The sequence below is a fragment of the Oncorhynchus mykiss genome, chromosome 31, assembly GCF_013265735.2.
Source record: "Oncorhynchus mykiss isolate Arlee chromosome 31, USDA_OmykA_1.1, whole genome shotgun sequence".
Classification (NCBI taxonomy): domain Eukaryota; kingdom Metazoa; phylum Chordata; class Actinopteri; order Salmoniformes; family Salmonidae; genus Oncorhynchus; species Oncorhynchus mykiss.
In genome coordinates, this window is record NC_050571.1 from 32,984,076 (window position 1) to 32,998,816 (window position 14,741).

At 42.9% G+C, this 14,741-nt stretch overlaps 1 protein-coding gene across 1 annotated transcript in view; it reads left to right on the forward strand.

The window, feature by feature from the left end:
• The first annotated feature begins 1,130 nt into the window (after window positions 1–1,130).
• LOC110504156 overlaps window positions 1,131–14,741 on the forward strand; it is a 14,797-nt gene continuing 1,186 nt past the window's right edge. Inside the window, exons 1-3 of the mRNA XM_036969622.1 lie at window positions 1,131–1,469; window positions 12,374–12,534; window positions 12,899–14,741. The exon at window positions 12,899–14,741 is cut by the window's right edge and continues 1,186 nt beyond it. Of these exons, the coding sequence (XP_036825517.1) occupies window positions 1,457–1,469; window positions 12,374–12,534; window positions 12,899–14,275 (1,551 nt within the window). The 5' untranslated portion in view covers window positions 1,131–1,456 and the 3' untranslated portion in view covers window positions 14,276–14,741. The remainder of the gene's footprint in view (window positions 1,470–12,373; window positions 12,535–12,898) is intronic.

Here is a 14,741-nt window from a genome sequence, read left to right on the forward strand (position 1 = left end):
GTTTGATTCCAGGCTGTATCACAACTGGCTGTGCTTGGGAGTTCCATAGGGTAGTGCACAATTGGCCCAGCATTGACCGGCGTAGGCCGTCATTGTAAAATAGAATTTGTTCAAGAGAGAGAACTGACTTGCCTAGTTAAATCAAAGTACAATCTAAATCAAATGTTTAAAAAAATCCCTGGTTTCCCTTTTCTTGTGGCAACAGGTCACACATATTGATGCTGTGTTTGCACACTGTGGTATTACGCCCAATAGATATGGGAGTATATCAAAAATTGATTTGTTTTCTAATTATTTGTGTGTCTGTGTAATTTGAGGGATATATGTGTCTCTAATATGGTCATACAATTGGCATGAGGTCAGGAAGTGCAGCTCAGTTTCCACCTCACGTTGTGGGCAGTGTGCACATAGCCTCTCTCTCTCTCTCTCTCTCTCTCACACACACACACACACACACACACACACACACACACACACACACACACACACACACACACATCAAACGCAAACCACACTATGGGTACACAATGGCACATGTTGACTGACAGGTGGAGGTGAGAGAAGGAGATCAGACTAATCTAACTGTCAATAAAGCTAATGCCAATTGAATGAATGTAACACAAAGGAGAAAGTTAGGAGTGGAGCAGGCAAACATTCACATAGGCTAACACACGCACACCTAAATACACAATGACCACACACATACAAACGCATCAGGCTCTACTCATAGAGCCCATTCACTCAACTTCAATTCAAATAGACTGTTTTAATTCGCTGAGGTAAGCCTATATGCCATTGACATAGGCTAACGTGTACAAATATCCTGATGAAGTATGGAACGAATGAAATAACAATATGGTTGATGAAAAGGAAGAATCACAGAGATAGAAATTAGTTGTGACAAGTTCGAGTCTCTTGCTTCCAACGACTCCTTCAAGTTTAGCCGATGCGTCAACTTGGTGAATCACCAGGAGAATAACTAAAGAAAGGAGGAAAAGGATGGGAGGGGGAAAGGAGGGGGACAGAAAAACTTTCGCCCTCCTTACAAAAACCCTCCGCCGTCAGTCAGTCTGTCACACAGACCACACACCCGTCAAGTCTGCGGACCGTCAAAGTCAGCCAGGCGGATTTTATAAACAGCGACCCACCGGTAGAATTCGGAGTTAGCGATGTTTTTGATCAATTCACAAACGTTTAATTAGAGAAGGTGTAAAGTTCCATGGACATTTCATGGACATAGGATTCAGAATATGTTTTTTTTTTCAAAAGAAGGCACTTCAAGTTAGACTAATCAAGGAAACATTTTAGTTTATGGAGAAAAGTTTTGAACAGGTTAAATCAACAAAAGATATACAAATTCATCATTACGCAATTACTCCAGTAGCCTTTGGAGAAAGTCTTGCTGATTTAATCAGTGCGCGCCGAAAGGAAATAAAGGATATTGCGAAAATTAAAAATGCATTTTGAAGGTAAGTCCTAGTAAAAATTATCACGTGTAAATTATCTTCCACAATAACATTCTTATAAAAATGTGTATTCATTTATTATAATTATGATTATTATAGTAATGGTTATTATTATTGCATATTTAATATTTGAATATCCTGAACCGATGGCTTTCACAAATTAATATTTTACAATGCATACCAGTCGCATTTCTGTTATTTGATCATTTTTTGATTGTTCACAGTTGAGGTTCCCAGTTAGTTGTATATTTTGGATAATATTAACACAAGGGGAATTTGCACTTCGTTTCCTGCACCACTTTTCTCAAACTTCTAATTCAATTTCAATAGATACGAATCGTGAATATTTTTAGATAAGTGTAGAAATCCCTCCTCTAATATAGAAATGTGTAATAACAAGCATATTCACACGACAACAAATACTTATAACACATTTATATGAGAATACAGAATCATTATAGTATATTATATTAACTTTTGTCTGCAGAAAATCACAAACAAAATACAATGACCTCCAAAGAAATGCTATAATGGCACATTGTACATTTTGATGGAAAAAATTGGAACAAATACTGAGATAAAATGTGATAAAAAAAAGGCCCTTTTTATAGACGTGACATATCTTTATCAAAACATATAAAATTTTCGCTTAGAAAACATCCTTGTACTATTTAAAATGGAAGTTACAGTGTAGGACATTAAGGAGGCAATTTGATCTGAATGTACGTTTTTACAAGCTTGTAGAAATGAGTTTCAGTGTGTGTATGTGTGTGTGTGTGTGTGTGTGTGTGTGTGTGTGTGTGTGTGTGTGTGTACATGAATGGAAAGTTTCCTTCATTGTAAAAAATGGCTTGGGTTGAGAGGGGTCAGGAGCAGCTAAAGCCCTTGTCTAGTTAGCTGTCACTGATATGAGAAAGTACATGATTCACGTTAGTCAGGGTGTGAGAACACACACACACACACACCTGCCTCTTGGGACAGCTTGTGCGGCTGCTGTTCCATGTCTGTGAAAGGGGGAAATGGAAAGGGAGGTGAAACATTGTGTGCCGAAATGATGCTATAAGCATTAAAACAAAAGAATAGTAGGCTGAAGAAGACCCCCCCCCCCCCTCTCTCTTTCTCTCTCTCTCTCTCTCTCTCTCTCTCTCTCTCTCTCTCTCTCTCTCTCTCTGTCCCTCCCTCCCTCCCTCCCTCCCTCCCTCCCTCCCACACTTTCAGGTGGTCTTCAATAAAGAGTGGTTAAAATAACTAAAATACAACTCATTCAATATCACTTATATAACTATTGCACTTGAAACAAACTCAAGTTGTCTCAGATACTTTGAGCAAACAAAGAATATAAACCACAACTTCAAAAAACAAAACATATTGCCTTTGACCTTTCTCTCTCTCTCTCTTTCATCTCTCTTTCCTTCTCTCTCTCTCTCTCTCTCTCCTTCCTTCCCTCTCTCTCTTGCTCTCTCTCTCTCTCTTTCAATTCCAATTTAAGGGTCTTTATTGGCATGGGAAACATATATTTATATTGCCAAAGCAAGTGAAATAGATAATCTCTCGCTCTCTCTCTTTCTCTCTTTCTCTCCCTCCCTTTTTCCCTCTCTGACACACACACACTTCATATTATGGCTGTAAGGGTCAATTAGTGTCGGGGCTTTAGATAACAGTGTTTGTGTCCGTGCGCTGTGACACCAGAGCATATCCACTCTTTTCAATGGCTCAAACCCACGCCTGGATCTAGAGCAGCGAGACAGAGGAATATAAGAGAAAGCAGAGAGAAAGAGAGAAGGAAAGAGGGATGAAAGAGAGAGAGATTGACCCTTAACATCCTTTACTCAACCCCATCCTTGACTCTTTGTGTGAGAGAGAGGGAGAGATAAAAATAGAGAGCGAGAGAAAGAAAGAGATTGAGTAAGAGAAGGAGAAAGTGGTGTTGCAGGGTTAATGCAGTACAGATTCCCTATTGACAGGAGTTAGCAGCACCCAGAGGGAAAGAGAGAGAGAGGGAAAGAGCGAGGGAGAGGGGGAATGATATAAAATGAGTTGGTCACGCTTTGAACAGTTACACATGCTGTTTACATTTTTCCCAAATTAACATGGCCCCTCACTTCACCAAACGCCCCTACCATCTCTCTCTCTCTCTCTCTCTCTCTCTCTCTCTCTCTTTCTTTCTTTCTTTCTTTCTTTCTTTCTTTCTTTCTTTCTTTCTTTCTTTCTTTCTTTCTTTCTTTCTTTCTCTCTCTCTCTCTCTCTGCCTTTCCCATACTCTCTCTTATCCAAGTCCCTTTGCTCCCTCTCTTCCTCTCTGTTTCTCTCTACCTCCCTCTCTTTATGTCTGTCTGTCTCTCACTGTCTCCTTCAGGACCCCCCATCCCTCCTCCTTCCTCTCCTCTCCCCTTCTCTGATTTTCTAAAGCAGAGACAGACCGGATAAATTGAATGGAAGGCTCTTGTATGTTTTTTTTTTTTGCTTATTTATTTTTTAAGAGTAAGCCGGGGGTGGGGAGTTAGGCGGAGCAGGGGGAGGTAAATTAGAAACCGAAGTCTGAACGTCTGAAACTCTGAAAAAGGAAGGAAGAATGCAAAGAGGTAGATGGAAGGGATGAGGGAAGCAAATTAGAGAAAGAAAGAGAGGAAGGCAATTAGGTATAGAAGAAAGGAGAGCTGAAATAGAAGAGGGAGGTTTGAGGGTTCAAAGAAGGAAAGAACGAGAGGGACCAATAAGAGAGCATGGAAGGAAAGAAAGAGAAATAGAGGAAGCTAATATTGATCGTTAATGGTGGATGTAAAACTGAGAACGAACAGAGTGTAATAAAAGCAACAGTAAGAACAATTAAAGGCAGATTTCTCTGGGAAAGAGAATAAGAGAGGGAATAAACACATGCAGGTTGGCTTTTATTGTCATGCATCTTGCCAGAGAAATCTGTCGCAAGCTGGTGTAACAGATGTGATCATACTTCGTAAATCTATTGCCTAGTTTTTAAATAAAGGAATACCCAGCCAGCGGTCCCAGTTGATTGGTGTTTATTCTAATGATAGACACAAGGAAGCACACTAGATGTGGAGGACAACAGTATGTTCATGGCTGTAGATTCGTCTGTTAGAATGGAAATAACTGTGAATTAGCAGGGAGCTAATGCAACCATTACAATTGAGTAATTGCTAGCTAACTCGCTCCTACAGCAAGAACATACAAAAGCACATCAAAGGATGCCCCAAATATCTAACAGGTAGCGTACACCTATATATGCACATCAGGACATGTACTGTACATAGTCAACTCGGACATGTTATAAATATGAAAATAGAATATAGTGTTTCAGAACGCCACCTACCGCTTGCTTATCAATATCAGACTGGGAAGAATTAAATATATATATATAAATAAATATAAATAAAGTCAAAATGTAGGACAAAACACACATCACGACAAGAGAGACACCACAACACTACATAAAGAGCGACCTAAGACAAACACATAACATGGCAGCAACAACCTAATTGATTTGTAAATTCAACAATCCAATAAGAATACATAAATATGAAATACATATTTCTGCAGAGTCCATAATGCCTAACCCTAACCTTAAATTAAGACTAACTAGCTAATTTGAGTTTTCAATTTTGACTTTGCAGCTGGCCCATCTATCAGAAATCGCTTAGGTCTGCCTCCAGGGCAAGATTCATGACAATAAACGTCAACCTGCTAAACAAATGGAGAGAAAAAGAGAGAAATACATATTTGTTGGAAGCAATAAATTGTGAGGGTTTTGTTGTAAACCTAATAATAGTATTGTATATTTTATTCCTCTCTTTATTTCCCCTTTGTTTTTCTGTCATTGATGTTCTTTGTCAATCCAGGGAGCATTCCATGCCAAGTAGATCAAGTAGAATTTCAATATGAACCCCAAGAAGATATCTCCAGGGATAAGAGATGGGGAGAGTGTGTGTGTGTGTGTGTGTGTGTGTGTGTGTGTGTGTGTGTGTGCGTCAACATATGTGTGTGAGTGTGTGCACATGCCCACGCACATGTACAGTGCCTTCAGAAAATCCCTACATCCCTTGACTTTTTCCACATTTTGTTGTATTACAGCCTGAATTTTAAATGGATTAAATGTAGATTTGTTTTGTCACTGGGCTACACACAATACCTCATGAAGTGGAATTATGTTTTAATTTTTCTTTTACAAATTAATACAAAATTAAATGCGGAAATCTCTCGAGTCAATAATTATTCAACCCGTTTTCTATGGCAAGCTTATATAAGTTCAGGAGTAAACATGTGCTTAGCAAATCCCATAATAAGTTGCTTAGCATAATAGTGTTTAATATGACTTTTGAATGACTACCTCATCTCTGTACGCCACACACACAATTATCGGTAAGGCCCCTCAGTCGAGCAGAGAATTTCAAACAGAGATTCAACCACAAAGACCAGGGAGGTTTTCCAATGCCTCGCAAAGAAGAGCACCTATTGGCTGATGGGTAAAAAAAAAAGAAAAAAGGCAGACATTGAATATCGCTCTGAGCATGGTGAAGTTATTAATTGGTGTATCAATACACCCAGTCACTACAAAGATACAGGTGTCCTTCCTAACTCAGGTGCCGGAGAGGAAGGAAACCGTTCAGGGATTTCACCATGAGGCCAATGGTGACTTTCAAGCAGTGACAGAGTTTAATGGCTGTGACAGGAGAAAACTGAGGATGAGTCAACAACATTGTCGTTACTCCACAATACTAACCTAATTGACAAAGTGAGAAGAAGGAAGCCTGTACAGAATGCAAATATTTCAAACATGCATCCTGTTTGCAGTAAGGCACTGAAGTAAAACTGCAAAAAATGTGGCAAAGCAAGTCACTTTTTGTCCTGATTGCAAAGTGTTATGTTTGTGGAAAATCCAATACACCACATTAAGGAGTACTGCTCCTTACATTTTTAAGCATAGTGGTGGCTGCATCATGTTATGGATATGCTTGTAATTGTTAAGGACCAAAAAGAAAATAGAAATGGAATGGAGCTAAGCACATGCAAAATCCTAGAGGAATACCTGGTTCAGACTGCTTTCCACCAGACACTAAGGACAATAACTAAAACACAAGGCCACATCTACACTGTAGTTGCTTACCAAGAAGACAGTGAATGTTCCTGAGTGACCGAGTTACAATTTTGACTTAAATCTGATTTCAAATCTATGGCAAGACTTGAAAATGGCTGTCCAACAATGATCAACAACCAACTTGACAGAGCTTAAATAATTATTTTAAAGAATAATAGGCAAATATTGTACAATCCAGGTGTGCAAAGCTCTTAGAGACTTACCCCAAAAGGCTCACAGCTGTAATCACTGCCAAAAATTAGAACATGTAGTGACTAAGGGGTGGGAATACTTATGTAAATGAGATATTTCTGTATTTCATTTTCAATAAATTTGCTGACATTTCTAAAAACATGTTTTCACCGTGTCAATTATGGGGTACTGTGTGTAGATGAGAGAGAGACACAAATCAGCTGAATCCATTTTGAATTCAGGCTGTAACACAACTAACTGTGGAATAAGTCAAATGGTATGATTACTTTCTGAAGGCCCTGCACATGGGTTTCAAAAGATGGGTGCATTGGTCCTTGTGTGTGTGTTCGTGTGTCCATGTGTGTGCATATGTGATGTGTGTGTGTGTGTGTGTTGAGTTAGCAAAGGAATGCACGTTTGATTAAGTACAGACTGCACATAAATCTGTGCTCTTAACTGTACGCAGGCACACAACATCGACCCTGACCCTGGCTACCCCTCCCCCTCCCTCCCTGCGGCCTATACGCATGTTACTGTCCAGCCAGCCAGGGTACCATTGTGTGCGTGAGTGTGAGTGTGTGCGTGCACAAAACCGCCTTATTTTATGGTGAAATAGACTTTTCCTCAGGTACTAAATCTGGATTTCAGGACTGATAGAACAGAATAGAACAGAATAGAACATAATAGAACAGAACAGAATTAACAGAATATAATTTAACAAATAGAACCGAATAGAACAGAACAGAATAGAACAGAATTGAACAGAATAGAATAGAACAGAACAAAATAGAACATAATAGAATTGAACAGAATAGAACAGAATAGAACAGAATAGAACAGAATAGAAAATAATTAAACAGAATAGAACAGAATAGAATTTAACAGAAAATAACAGAATATAACAGAATGGAACAGAATACAACAGAACAGAATAGAAAATAATTTAACAGTATAGAACAGAATAGAATTGAACAGAATAGAACAGAATTGAACAGAATACAACAGAATAGAATTTAACAGAATAGAACAGAATAGAACAGAATTGAACAGAATACAACAGAACAGAATAGAAAATAATTGAACAGAATAGAACAGAATAGAATTGAACAGAATAGAACAGAATTGAACAGAATAGAACAGAATATAATTTAACAGAATAGAACAGAATAGAAAATAACAGAATAGAACAGAACTGAATATAGAAAATCCTGTTGAATATGTCTGAGATGTGTATAATCCATTATAGCATGGACCTATGCTTCGCCGTGCCTCGGTCCCTGCCCGTCTGGTATATGTTAGCCAGATGACAGTAAATATGCTAACCAGCCAGCGCAGGACAGCCTTCCATCCAGTCCTATGTGATCTAAAGTCATCATACATATAGCTGATTGCAAGTCCACGAAGACTGGCCCCTGTGCCCTGACTTTAAACTTTGAACCCTAACCCCAATCTTCAATCCCAACCGAACCCAGACTTGAAACCATGAGCGAAACCTCAACCCTTAACTTCATATCAAGTCCCATAAACATTGTCTTACAGCTGGCAGGCATAAGATTGTGCAACGTTTAAAATGTAGATCCGCGATCAAACGATAGATCAAGATAGATCAATCTAACATGATTTAGAGAATGGAGAACTGTGTAGGCACACACACACACACACACACACACACACACACACACACACACACACACACACACACACACACACACACACACACACACACACAGAGAGATCATGAGGAATCCTGTGTTAATGTAATATAATTTCCTCTGTGAGAATGTTCTGGCTTCACCCTGGCCTGTAGAGTGTGTTCCTAGTGTTCTTACTGCCAGGTACTGCTCCCTGCTCCCTGAACAGAAGACTGAGGGCTTTGGCTGTAGGTGATCATAACCTTTATCATCCACAGTAAAATTCTCATTCTACAGAAGACTGAGGGCTTTGGCTGTAGGTGATCATAACCTTTATCATCCACAGTGAAATTCTCATTCTACAGAAGACGCCTGTGCATCAAAATGGCATTCGGCCAGACTGCATTGCATTTTGCATTAAAACACATGCAAAGTCAAGTGTACCAGTTGTGTGTTTGGAAGTTACCTAGATTCGGTCATTTCTGTAGAAAGGGTAGTCTCAGAGTTGGCTTCGGTGTCCAGAGTAAAACACAGTTGAGAGTAAAAACGAAGGAGTTGAGGTGTTTTTAGAAGTGTTGTTTTTACCTGTGTCTGTACTGGGTCTGTCCAAGTTCCAAGGGAGAGTTGGTGAGCTGCTGAGTTTAGTTCGAAATATTAAGGTGTGTCAGGTGTTGAGGTTTTGTGATTGAAAGGAGTCGACATGTTTTTCGCTGTAACTGTTCAATTCATTCAGATGAAAGGTGTGAAGGCGTGTTCAGGAGTAATATGTGGAAAGTGATGACGTTAGGAAGTCTCTTCTGTAGCGGAAAATGGTGTTGACTCTTTTAGGTCCTGACACGTTCAGCTAGTTCTGGGAGGAACACGGTGTCCACGGGAGCAACATGATGGAGGGAAGAAAGAGGGATAGAAAAGACTAAGTGATAAAGTGAGAGAGAGAACGCTACATACTGATGAGAGACTTCCCGAAGAGGAGAAGGAAGAGAGGGGGGAGTAAAAGGAGGTGAAGGAGAGGAAAGGCAGAGAACCAAGAACCCAGAGACCTTCTACAAATAGATGGGAAGAGGGACAGAAAGGAAGAGAGGAAATGAGAAACAAAGAGGGATCATGCGGGATTGAGAAAGACATTAGACAGAGTGGAAGAAGGGGTTGAGAGAGTGAGAGCGAGGGAGAAGGAGAGAGAGATGGATTGGATATACAGAGAGAGGAGGAGGGGGATGGATGGATGGATGTGGGAACACATCCTGTACAGAACATATTTCACACCTGTTGAACAGCAGCTTGTTTAAGACCCATAATTACACAGAACCATGCCTTGCTGTCTGTCTGCCTGTCAGCCTGGAAGACAGAGAGAGACAGGGACCATGAAGAAAACATGCATGGTGGAGGAATGCAAAAAGAGAACGAGCATAGGGAGGACGAAAAGGTTATTGGAAAGCAATGGGCAAAAGTGAATAAGAGAGAGGGAAGAGAGGTGTGTGGCAACAAGATGGAGAAAGAGATGGAAAGAGAGAGAAAGAGAGAGAAGAATGGATACAATGAGAATTTGTGGGAGGTCCAGGGGGCGGGCGGGTGGGCAGACAGACAGACAGACAGGGGAAGAGGGGTCTCTGTATGTACTCTGTCTCTCAGTGGCTATACGGGACAGGGAATTGGACAGGCACTGAGCTCTCCGCCATTGACACAGATCATTTGGCCACCATTTTCCCTGTGTGGTGCTGGAAGAGAGGGCCTTAAAAGGGTCCGCACATTAGCCACCCTTGGTCGCTTCCAAGACACACATATCACACACACACACATGCATACACGCACATACACACACACATGCTCTAACGTCCACGCTCACTCATATAAGCAGGCACGCACGACTAACTTTAAGCACACACGCACACACCGATGTATATCAAATACAAACAACACATAATCATGCACATATGCGTACGAATGCAAATTGACAAGCACTCACATACCACATAAACACTTTTACAACACCAAACCTAAACACAAGCAAATGAAGGAATATAAGAGACAAAGGCATGCATTCACGACAAACGCACACTCACACAAATACACTTATACAGTGCCCAGTGAAAGTCCACACACCCCTTGCACAGTCTTCACATTGTGCTGCCGTTAAAACGAAGTCTCAAAAGGGATGATGTTGGATGATTTCCCCTACAGGTCTACACAACCTACAAAGTGAAAGAAAGTTTGAGGTCATCCACAGAGCTGCCACTGAAGGAAAATCCCGACTATCCAATTAGCGGGACCTTTCAGCATTTTTCTTTCACTTAGGTTGTGTAGATCGATAGGAAAAACATCTAACGTAATCCCTTTTAAGATTTCATTTTAAAGGGATACTTCAGGATTTTGGATTGAAGCCCTTTATCTACTTCCCCAGAGTCAGATGAACTTTTGGATAACATTGTTATGTCTCTGTGTCCAGCAAGAAGGAAGTTCGAGACAGTTTGCGAGCCAATGCTAACTAGCGTTAGCACAGTGACTGGAAATCTATGGCTATGGCTATAGACTTCCAGTCATTGCACTACTAGCAATTGCGCTTGTGGTTTCCACAAGTTAATCTGATTCCCCCTCACACACACACAGACACACACAGACACACACACACACACACAAATCCCGAAGTATCCTTTTAAAGCAGCAAAATGTGATCTGCGCAAGGGGTGTGTAGACTTTCACTAGAGACTGTGATGCTAATAATAAAGTAATCCACATGCTTCAATATCTCTGCACTGATTTGAGTGCTTGTGTGTGTGTGTGTGTGTGTGCATTCATACCTGCATGCCGTGCATAATTGTATGAGCGTGTGTGCGTATGTGAGTGTTATTGTGTGAGTGTAATGTTTACTGTAAATTTTTTATGGTTTATTATCTATTTCACTGGTTTTGGCGATGTAAACATATGTTTCCCACGCCAATAAAGCCCTTTGAATTGAAATTGAATTGAGAGAGGGAGAGAGAGAATGTGTGCCACCTGCTACCGTTTTGACTGCCACAAAGCTGGTCATACGTGAGAGGAGGGAGGCACATTGCAGAAATGCTATGGGGATGTGGTAGTGGTAGTGAACACTATGGAGCTAGTCATGGTGATGTGGTAGTGAACACTATGGAGCTAGTCATGGTGATGTGGTAGTGAACACTATGGAGCTAGTCATGGTGATGTGGTAGTGAACACTATGGAGCTCGTCATGGTGATGTAGTAGTGAACACTATGGAGCTAGTCCTGGTGATGTGGTAGTGAACACTATGGAGCTAGTCATGGTGATGTAGTAGTGAACACTATGGAGCTAGTCATGGTGATGTGGTAGTGGTAGTGAACACTATGGAGCTAGTCATGGTGATGTGGTAGTGGTAGTGAACACTATGGAGCTAGTCATGGTGATGTGGTAGTGAACACTATGGAGCTCGTCATGGTGATGTAGTAGTGAACACTATGGAGCTAGTCCTGGTGATGTGGTAGTGAACACTATGGAGCTAGTCATGGTGATGTGGTAGTGAACACTATGGAGCTCGTCATGGTGATGTAGTAGTGAACACTATGGAGCTAGTCCTGGTGATGTGGTAGTGAACACTATGGAGCTAGTCACTGTGATTTATTTGAGCCCAGAGAAAACATTAGACGGCCAGAATTTCTCAAATTAGATCGAAGCGGAAATGCGTTATTGGCAGTTAGATTACTTAGATTTGCCAATATTTAAACAGACAAGGCTATCACCATAGAGACAAAGAAATAAACTGTCAAATTTTTCAAATTCTCATAAATATTTTGAAGGTGCTCTTATCAAAGTTGAGTTTGATTGTCATGGTAACAAGGTGATGTGGAGAGTGCTGATAGACTCACATCAGCAAGTTGCAGATCCAATAAGGCAAAATTCTGCCAATTTAAATACCTCAGTGATATTATAATTCCATGACTGTTGATACAAATACAACGCCTTGTGTGGTTTCAATTTATCCTTTGATTGGTTTCTTCCCCAGTCCATCACATTCAGCACGTCCTGCTATTGGCTGCAGCCGTGACATCGGTCCAGGTCCCAGACCCCTCCTTCAGCCTGTCCAATGAGAGGACTTCGATTGAGAGGACGTATGAGCTGACCAAGTACCTGGAGCATCAGCTGAGAGAGATAAAGGACACCTATGTGAGCACTGTGACTGTATATAGATACTGTGTTGAAGAACATTTATATTGGAGCATGTCAATGTTTCGTTCCACAAGTGTTTGAATTCAACACATATTTGAGAAGCCTGGTTCCATTCTGTTTCTGCTCCAGCCAACCCCTTGGTCTTTGCCATGGGGAGTTTGCTTAAACAGAAACAGACTGGCACCCAGACTTGTGTTTGAGCATAACCAATCCCTGTCTGAATTCACGTTGGATGAAATATTCCTTCTCTCCCTCCCACTCCCTCTTTCCATACCCGCTCTTTGACTGACTCTTTCCCCCCTCTGCTCATCCTCCATCTCCTCCTTCTGTTACTCCTCCCAACCCGCCTTCCCTCCCTCAGTTATCCTACCTGGGCCCGCCGTTCAGTGACCCAGACTTCTCCCCTCCGCGGCCCAACAGCACAGCCCTGTCCTTACCCAGCGCGGCCACCCGTCTGGAGCTGTGGCGGGGCCTGGAGAACCGTGCAAGGCTGGCCCAGAACCAGAGGGCTTACTCTGTTCTGCTGGGGGCGGTGAGAGAGCTGGCCCGCTCCACTCTCTGCCCCTACCTCCAGAACTCCCTGCTGCACTTTTCTACAGGCCTGGACGGTCTGTTAGGGTCTATATCAGGCCTCATGAACACACTGGGGTATGCCCTGCCTCCTGCTGGGATTGAGGCGCAGTACCCACGTAAGGGCACAGGGGGCGATGGAGAGGCGACGGGACGCAGACCAGCTCCACTTATGAGTCAGGGTCTCTATAAGACAGGGGCGGAGATGGGGGCGGGACCAAGGAGGTATCCCCTTGATGATCAGAGGGGTGCTGGGACCACCAGAGGGCTGGTTAGAGGACAAAAGGAGGAGAGCACCAGGAGAGAAATGACAGAGAGAAAGAGGGAGCGAGAGAAGGATAGAGGGAGGGGAAGGGAGGGAAGGAGAGTGGAGGTGACAGGGGCTGCGGTTAGGAGCGTGGGATCGAGGCAGGAGGGGAGAGGGGAGCGAGGGAGGAAAGGAAGGAAGAGACACTCAGAGGATTGGGAGGGGGCCAGTGAAGACAGGGAAGAGGAGGAAGAGTTGGAGAGAGAGGGAGGTAGCGAGAGATGGGGGAGGAGGAGAAGGCTGCTGAGTGTTTCAGAGGAAGGAGAGAGAACAGTGAAGCAGGGTCCACTGGAGTCTGACGCCAGAGTCACTCTGTCCTTCTCAGACAGACAGACCTTCCCCCAACAACAACAACTCCTAAACAACAATAACAATAACAACTATGATAACGACAACCTCAACAGCTACAACTTCAACTACCCCCCCCAGAACAAGGACCGAGCCAGAGAGGCGGATGCAGAAAACAGGGCGACAGAGGAGGAACATTACATCATCAGAGAGTCTGCATCCCTCCTCTCCTCCTCTCCATCCCTACATCCCCAGCGCCGATCTCCTCGCTCCTTATTCTCCCCCACCCTCCACCCCCCCCTCTCCCTCTTCTACCCGTTTGGCACAGGGACAGGGGAGGGACACACCCTGTTGTCAGAACCAGTGCCCCTGTCATTGAGGAGGGGTCCCCCCCTGCTGCCGCCCCCTCCCCTGTCCCCCCTCCTGTCCTCCTCCCCTCTGCTGGCGGTGCGGCCGGCGCTCAACGACTTCTCCAGGAAGGTGGAGGGCTTCTGGGTACTGAGGGAGCTGCAGAGCTGGCTGTGGCGCTCCGCCAAGGACTTCAACCGCCTTAAGAAGAGACTTAGAGTCTGACAGACTGAGAGAGGACACACAGAGACAGAGGGATTGAAGGAGGACACACACACACACAAACATACAAACCCCCTCTCTCTCTCTCTCTCTCTCTCTCTCTCTCTCTCTCTCACACTCACACACACACACACACACAGCCTGAGAGAACACACACAAACAGAGACATACCCACACATAGAACCTGGGAGAGAAAAACACACACCCTGCGAGCGGGCACACACACACACTATCACACAAACCGTGTTGGAATACCTAGCTTGTGCTGAACCATGGAAAAGGGGCTTTCTGGCCAGACATCAGCCTGGGCACAGTGGCACATCCGGGGATGGAAATTGACCAATTGTCTGTGTCTCTGTGTGGACAATATGAGCACTGTCAGCAATGACATGACATCATGACATTGATCCGCCATTGGAACTGATTTACTGGACGTAACGCCTCACATACTGGACATAAAGGTGGTAGT